Raw genomic sequence first — 9,191 nt, forward strand, 5'->3', positions numbered from 1 at the left:
CAAACGGAAAAAAAATAGCGCTGATAGTAATGGTGTTATTACCCTTCCCCAGCCATTGAATTTTGCTGCTGATTCAAACTCCATTTCCTAGTTCAGGCCTCCATTAATAGGCTGTTTATTATCCCTAATCCGCATTGGGATCAGCTGCAGAAATATGAAAGCCCCATGTAAAGACCAAATAGTTAAAAATAAATAAATAAATAAATCTTTTTTTCCATTCTGATTTTTCCCTTTTCAACATATTCACTGATTCTACCTTAGAAATTAGGAACTTCATTATCCTAAACTGTTTGAAAACAGGATAGTATTCACACAGAGTAGTGTGGTGAAAAAGAAGCTTTAAATATATTATGTAAGAAGATGACATAATCAGGGATACAGCCACGTCGTTTTGAAGACCAAATAAAACACTGCTGGAAAACTTACATGGAGAAGCTAGTGTTGTTTATTTTCTCTACTGGGAAAGAAAAAACTTTAATATTGGAAAAAAAGGGTATTTGAAATATATTATATATGTATTGTTAGGTCAATCCTCGAGTTCATCCCTCCCCTGCCCAGCTTTGTCTGTCCACTTGTACTGTTTGTAGATACTACTGTAATATAATTAATCAATACTGAAATGTAAGACAATCGACCCTTGATTCAGATCAGATGGAAAAAAACAAAGGAAATGATGGAAGAGAGGAACTGGGAATCCCAGGACACATTTAGCAGCAGAGCCCATTGGCACAGATGGAGGGGCTTGCTTTATTGGCTTGAGGAGAACTCTAACACAAACCTTGGCTACAATTTTAACTACAGAGATCTTGAGTTAAAGGGTCTTTAGGCTCCTTGCTGAGTTTGTACACACTCAGTTGAGATTTGTGACACTTTGTGATTTTTCAGTACATTTTCAATGAAAGAGACATTGTAGTTACCATAGTCTACACACACAAGACATTCTTCCAAAATCTATCACAATAACATCTAATAGAATATCAGCAATTATCAGTAATGGAGTTAAGATCAAAATAAAAAATGTTTATGCTAATATATATATACACCCAGTACACAGTGCTACCCTCAAAACTGAATGCAGTTCTGGTTGTCCCATCTCAGTGAAGAAACAGCTAGAATAACTAGAGAAGGTAGAGAACAGGGAGACAGGATGATCAGAAGAGTAGAATGACTTCTAGGAAAGGAAAGGATAAACAGACCAAGGTTCTTTGCCTGGGAAAGAGATGACTGAACAGGCATATACAAGAGGCTTATAAAATCAGGAGTGTTAGGAGGCATGAACAGGGAACGCTTATAACTGTTTCTCAGTAGAAGAAAGGAACCCGGAAAAAACATTGTGAAGTATTTTCATATGACACCCAGTGAAAAAGTGAAACTCCTTTCCATACGATTTGGTGGAGGCCAAAAGTACAGTGTTGAAAAAGAGACTATAAAGTCAAGGAAAATGGGCTGTTAGACAGTTGTCCAGATGACCCTCTGGCTCAGGGAATCCTTAAGCTGCTGACTGCCTTAAGCTGGCCTGGAACCAGCAGACAGCTGGTCATGAACCAGCTGAAGCTAATGGCAAGGGATATATAACAGATGACACTGTTGCTGCTGAATCTTATTTTAACTGTAAGTTTGGGAGAGAGCAGAAGCAGGTAAGAAATATTTTGGTAGATATTAAATAGGGTTTTCAGTATATTCGAACTATCCATGGCTATACTATCTATCTATTTCTTATTGTTGCTCAAGCATTAACGACAAAAAAAAGCTAAAATACCTATTTACACTCGCTTGGATGAGGAACTGAATTCAGTCCTTTGCGTTAGTCGTTCTGAGCTTCAGATGCCAACCTGTAATTGTATTTGGATTCCCACTTACCGTAGGCACTAAGTGGTTAATGGTGTTCTTTTACTAGCTAACTGAGAGACCACTAATAGATTCAGCTTCTTATTTGCCCTAAAGGCTGCCACAGTTCAATACGATTAGGATCCTGGCCACTTAGGCAGTAGCTGCTTCGTAGGGAGGAACGTAGAAAGCAATGCTCTTCTCTGAGTACAGAAAGGGCAGTTCTTTGGCAGACAGGTTTTGTCTGATACAGGCAGGTTTTCCCGTACCGGTCTGTAAGCACGCCTTCGCTCTACTGCAAATTCTAATTTAAAGAAAACCCTGTACCTTACTTTTTCAGTGGAAAATGAATTATTTTCCTTTTTGTTCCAGGGCAGTTCTTTGGATGCAGCGGCTGATGCTGTATGAGGTTTTTTATTATTACATTTTAACAAACTTTATAGCCCATTTTGTTTGTTTTCAAATAACTTTATTTTCCTTCTTTTCTACCATCAATTACTAGGTTTGTTTTTCTTTCCATAAGATGGAGGAGTCAGGAGACTGATCCTGCTCAATGCTGTATAATTTAGTATTATGTGTGCTAGCTTTATGAGGTGGGAGTCAGATAAAACATAGTATTTGAACACTAACCATTTATTAGCTCTAAGGAATAGATTTGTGACTTGACAAGCAGACAATAACTCTGTGTTCTGATCAGCCAAAGAGGTCTACTTTGAGTTCAAAACACAGAGTAACATACTCTTTCACAAATAATTTTGTTTACTGATGTGACTAGATTTTAATAATAAACTTGATATATATGTAAATTTATTTTAATCTAATTTCATCAACAGAGCCCTCCTAAGAATGGGACTTTGTAGATTGTTCTGTGTCTGATTTATAGATTTCTGCATCCTATTCCCAGATTGATTTCAAGGCTATAATTCTATCAGGTTTTTCTCCTGATGTCAAACACACCACCTCTGCAGATAGTGTTTTATAACTAGCATCACAACTGAAACTGAATTACTGCCCTGCTATCCTATGCTGCAATATGTCCTTTTGTTTATAAGCACCCTCTCTCCCTTATATACCTACTACTTCAGTTTCACAGAAAATATCAGCTCCAAAATCAATCAGGTAGCATGATGTCTATTTTTGTCCCTTACTTCAACCCCTGTATAAAATAGTAGGGGCCAAATTCTTAACTCAAATATGAATGCGCAGAGCTCTTTAAAGAAAGTGGAAGCTGAGCACATGGATCAGTACCAAATTTCCACACATACAATTATATAATGAGTTGTTCTTCCTCACTTGATGAGGTCTCGATCCTGTAAAGGAGCACATGGCACACACTTGAGTATTCACACTGATCTCAGGTACTCCGATACATGTTTAGGGACTCAGGACCTAACTTCTAAACGCACATGAAAAATAATCCATGGGAAATGTTATTTAACTAAATCTAGCATAAGTTTCAAGATTCTTTCTCCCTTTTTTCATGAAATGGATTCCTGTTTAAGTCGTATTTTGTCTCACTTTTAATAAATAAAGCTACTGCTGTTTTCACATACTTTCATTTTTAAACGTTGATGGCATGACTGCTAGCTCCCTCCCTTTTCACTCTCCTCTTTTCTCTCTCCAGCTCAATCTTACCTTTTTACATCTTTCCACTGTACCCTGGATGGGGAGTGGCGGGGGGATTGAGGGCAGCCACACAGAAGACACAGGAAGAGTAACTTCGCCAATTTAAACACTTACGTAGGTAATATACCTTTTCCACTACTGGTTTTTAGTTAAGAGTAAGCTTCCTGGAAGCATAAAGACTACAAATTTCCAACATCTGCCTTTGGAGTGGCCACTGTGTCAGCCAGTGGTATGGACTGAACCAGGAACCCCTGGAGGGGAATGGAAAAGCCTCTCAGCTTTGATGAGTACACCAGCGTTTCAAATCCTCACCACCCTTGGACGAGCTGTAAAGAGTAACTCCATTTTATTTGCCTGGCAGTCATAACAGTTCTCTTTTGATGCTCATTTCTCTTATATTACATTTCTGAACACTTCATTATAGCTCAAATAAAAGATAACTCTTATGTTGTTTTTAATTATTTCACAAAACCCAAAAGTCTCATAATGAGCTCCTAGCTATACTAATATATTTCCATGATATTATGCCAATGCTAAAGAAAAGATGTAGATTCCCCCCTCCTGCTGCAAATAAAATACACCTTCTGATATAATCCAAACTTAAATCCATTTCTTATGGTTTACCTTTAGAGGCAACTCAAACAAATAACCAGAAGAACAAATCTCTCCTCTCTCCCACAGCTTGGCCATCTGGAGGATTTGTAAGGCCAATGCTCTATTTCCTACTCTCCAGGAGCAAGACCCCTTTTCTAGCTAAGGAAGGAATAAATAAATAAGATGCAACAGCCTAAACAGTGTCAATAAAGACACGTATCTTTCCATAAACAAATTTTTCATATATGTAATGTCGTGATTGCTAAATTTATATCTTACCTGTTTGGAATAATATGTGATTTTTGCAGCTGTTCTCCCTGCTCTATGTCTCTTGGGAAGCCATAAAGCACCCAACCATTGGTCATGCAGTCTAGTGCGTTTAGGCGTTCTGCCAGGATCTTCATAACAAGGTTGTCTGGGACTGCAAAGGATTAAAAAGATGACATTTATTTTGTATGCTGAGTCTGCAGTTGAGGAGGATACAAACTACTTTTCCTGGTTAGACTGCTACAGGAACTAAAACACAAAGAGTTATCCTGTTTATGATTGATATATTTTGGAGAGCGGGGTTACTGTTAACTTTGCATATTTACTGTGCTATCATGGAACCCCCAAACTCATAAGGAACTGTAGGACTAAAGCAAAGTATTTGGTAAAAACTGATGCCTACATAATTTTGCAATGTACTTTTTCTTACGGCCGTACTGGGCTGATGTCACAATGAAGTGTGTGACATAATCTTATCAAAATGCAAAAATAATGACCTGAGTTGTGTAAAAGAAATCCTAAAACAGGAAAGAAACTTCTGTAGTATTCTGTATTTAACTTAGCAGATGATAATGGTTCTGCCACAGCAGGCTAGATGCGATATTTCTCCAATTTGCCCAAAGGCTTGAAGCTTTTATAACTGAAAATAAATTTCCAGAATGTATTTCAACTACTGTAATTACTGCATTGATGACTCCCTAATTTTAGAGATAAAAGTTCTCTTTCCTCTATTATTATTTTTCTTCAGGGCAAGACAGAAAATCAGCAAGATGTTGACTGGGATTACAATTACTATGCAGCTTTTTAAATTCTATTTAATGGGACACAGTGGTAAGGAGGTATCCTGAATATTTTCACTATAGCCTTCATAAAGTAGAACATTTCAACTGAGATATTTAAACTTATGTATTTTGTAATTTTTTTCTTTTTACAGAAAAATTAAATGGTTATGTTCAACAAGAGTGACTATAAATTTTGCAAGGACTCTTGCAATGTGTTGGGTTTAGTGTCAAACAACCACAAAGAAAGGTCAGCAAAATCACCTCAAGCTACTTCCCAAAAAAGCAGCCAAAACAATTTGCAAGAAGCAGTGAGAGTCCCTTCTCTTTATTTGTACAGTATGTCTAATACACTGTTGCCTCTACTGGAAACAAGCAATAAAAAATGCTACATAAATCCACATCATGGAATGTTGATGTTTTCATACTCACCCTGCCATTGCATCTGCATACAAAAATATAACAACAAGTGCTTGTAGGAGAGCATATGCATCAGGTTTCTAACAATGCAATTCGCTTTAGGACTAGCTGACAGCAATGCGCCTGTATTTTAGTAGAGTATATTATTATCGGTGCACATTTACACCCTGGGTACAAGCAGGTTTTAAACCACAATAATAGAATCCATTTGCTTCCTGAAATTTAACATTTCCTAAAGACTTGCACCTCTGTCATGAAATTCATTACTTCTCCTTTAAATAATCAAATTACTGAGTTTACAGAATTGCACTCAGGATTCAATGTACCAGCAAAAAGGGAGGAAAACCGCAGGGAATTAATTAGGAAACAGATTAGTGTATTAACTGAGGATACCCACTTCACATTATAAAAAAAACAAGTTAAGGAGAGTAATATTGTCCATCTGCTAAAAGAAAAAAGGAATGGAATAAAACCAGACACTTGACAGAGAGCAAAATGACAATGCAAAACTAGGCATTCCGTTAAAAATGGAATTCATAAACTATACAATAGTGCAGCAGCAGGCAGAAATGTTATTAGACAGATGATACTTATCTAAGACCTGAGCTGCAGGCAGGCATAGAGGGGATAACAGGAGAATTTCAGTGCTCTTTGCAGGGCAGTTCTTCTCCCCACCCTCCAGGTTACAAGAACTAATACAAACCCAAGACATCCTAGTAGGAAAAAAGAAAAAAAAAAAAATCCCACCTTCTCTTTCCCCAAAATGTATTCCATACAAAGACCAGTGGAATCTTCCCGTACTCCTGAATTTCTGGCTGCAGCACTAAACTTTCTGTCTTGATGCATGTTATTTTATCATGATTCCTACTGGAATCATTAACATGGATTTACAAAGATGCCAAATTACATGATTTTTTTAAAAACATTTTCAGAATGCCTAAAACAGTTTTGCAAGGGATTGGAATAAAACCTACAAACCCATGAGTAAAAACTGCACTAAGGTAGGATTCTGCTGGAGCTGACATCCCTGTGAGATGAACAGGGAATCAGGGCAGAGGCTGAAAGCCCCAGGAACAGCACAGAGAAATAAATGGGTATACTGTGCTGTTGAGCTTCCTGCAGATCATAGGAGATTCTCCAGTTCCAGGGGCCAAAATTGCTCCCATCCTGCGTATGGGAAGGAGAAACACCAGCCTACAAGAAAATTAAAAAGCAGTTGTGATGGGAACCAGGCAGCATCTCCTCAGTCTGATCCCTTCCCATAGGCCTTCCGTGAATCCTGATGATTGAAATCCTCCACTTTGGTCACTATTTTTGAAGAAAACTGAAGCAATCACAAGAGGGGAAAAAAAAAAATCAAGATGCAGCGACAATTGATTAACAGTTTATCTAATGGCGTGCCAGGTTTGGGGTATTTTGAGTACTACTGGGGGTATGTGGTAACCCTGACACCTTGCTAATTTCAGCGATGACTGACTAGAAGATAACAGCAGTACACTTTAGATTGTTTGTACACTCACGTACATATATACATCACTGAATAATATAGATGCTTACATATTTTCTGTGCCTCCCTCTAAAGCTTGATGGTGAGAAATAAAACATAAACAAGTCAGACAGCAAGCTCTGCTCTCCTCTTGATTAGCAAACATACCTATCACTTCAACACAATAGGGGAACATAGCTTGTTGGCTGTTCAGTGGCATTACAAAGTACATCAGCTGCCCTTGAACAGGAACAGTCACACTTAAAATAGCTGCATTAAAACCGCAAAACATCTTCCACAGACCAGAGGGGGGAAAAAAGGGAGAAAAAAGCAAGAAAGAAATCAGTATTATTCTTATTTTGCTGTGGTACAGACAGAGCAGGTAATGAAGAACTCTGCAGTATCGTATTCCTTTTCACTCATGTGGAACTGTCTCTTGAATGCAAGGCAAATTAATAACCTGTAATTGGAGGGGCACACAGTCTGTAAGTAACTAGCCAGAGGTCTCCTGGCCTTAAGCACATGACCCAACGGGCTATACAGCGAAGTAAAATTTAGAGCTTTTCTGATGAGACAGTCAATCTACATGTTTTAAGTAGATTATGAAGCACAAGAGCTTTGAATAATCAATTCCTTTTCAACATAAGCTTGTGTGAGTTTCCAACTCTGAAAGTTGGGGGAATGAGGCTCCAGAGGGGTTTTACTTTATCATTAGAGAAGTCCAAAGATAGGTTTCCTGTAAAAATTACAGTATGCTACAGAAAGAGATCCAGATTAGGTAATGTGGAAGCACATTTCTATTAAGGCGAGAAATCAAGGTACAGGAGTAAAATTCACCCCACAAAAGTAATGCTGCAGAGCTGCTGAGCTACAGTGATACCCTGCGCTGAGAGCACCGTACATAGCTGTGGACCAAGGTCACAGTGAACCTCAGAAATGCTGTACATGGCAGAATGAGGCCACAACCAGCTCCATATAGAGATGTAATTCATTCATGCATACATTCTTGCCTAAACATCAATACCACACACCATATCTCCTTTATCTCCCAGCTTGTCTCGACCATGTTAATGGTCTAGACTACGCAGCTGAACTAGCAGCTGTGGACCTCAGAAGTGATCTAATCAATTCAAGGGTATGAACAGGCAGGGTACAGGGAAGAGAGGCTTAAAGTGCTGCTGTTCGTGCTGGAACTGCTGCGTGGACACCTAGAGATTTGCTGTCTCCTGGGCTGTCAATCAGCACCTTCCAGCAGACCGTTTAAAAAATAAATTTACTTCCCAGAGCTTCAGAGGTTTTCACAGTTACAAGGTACTTCTCATGAAAAGTACTTCCTCATGAAACTCATAGGAGTGTGGCCTATTAGCTCTTACCCAACCCATAGATCTGCAGGACTAATAGAAAACCACATCAGGCAATCAGTTGACAAAATCATACCATCTGCTCAAGACAAAAGTAACCGAACATTAAAGGCACAGTCTGAAAGGCAAAAACTCTACTTGAGGGATTACAGGGCACTATTCTCCAATAGCTTCAATGCTGTCAGTGCTCCAAGCTATACAATTATCATATTTAAATTGATTCCTCCTCCATATATTTCCCCTTAAAACAGACTTTTGAAGGGTATTGACTCACCTCTCCAAACCTATAAAACCTCGATTCTAAGTACAGCATAAATGCATTTGCAGATATAAATTCTGTCAGCTTTGTGCTGTAAAAAGTTTAAGGTCCTTTGGACAATATTGTCCATTTACCCTTTATCCTTCTCTTGGATATATTTATTTTTTTAAGCTAGGTCTGAAGACTTTCACAGCTAATTGAGATGCCTGAGGCTTGATCCAGTACTTGACAGTTAACATCTTGCCCTGAGTACAAGCTACTGCCAAAGGCTACTTTCCTGGATTGTCCTGTCAATCCTAAATTTAGCAAAGCATGAGATTTGCTTATCTCATCGCTCTATAACCTCTGGCTTATTCACAATGGGTCATTTTATTCGGGTCTTTCAGAGAAAAGTATTTTACTTTCTCGCCCACATTAAGGTCTTCAGAGATTGTATCAATTTGTTTTTAATGTGCTTGAGAATGACTTAACAGCCATTTACCATCACGTAGGTTGATCGATATTTTAATTTAACCCTGCCAACGCCCCAGACCTGTGAAAACGGGCTATTTTCCCACCGCATCGCGCACAGC

General features: G+C 38.5%; 1 protein-coding gene across 1 annotated transcript in view; it reads right to left on the reverse strand.

Annotated features, from left to right (window-relative positions):
- AK8 (adenylate kinase 8) overlaps positions 1-9,191 on the reverse strand; it is a 69,137-nt gene that overhangs the window by 25,178 nt on the left and 34,768 nt on the right. Inside the window, exon 10 of the mRNA XM_019474062.1 lies at positions 4,327-4,468. Within this exon, the coding sequence (XP_019329607.1) occupies positions 4,327-4,468 (142 nt within the window). The remainder of the gene's footprint in view (positions 1-4,326; positions 4,469-9,191) is intronic.

Source organism: Aptenodytes forsteri, unplaced genomic scaffold (assembly GCF_000699145.1).
Source record: "Aptenodytes forsteri isolate BGI_AS27 unplaced genomic scaffold, ASM69914v1 Scaffold136, whole genome shotgun sequence".
Lineage (NCBI taxonomy): Eukaryota > Metazoa > Chordata > Aves > Sphenisciformes > Spheniscidae > Aptenodytes > Aptenodytes forsteri.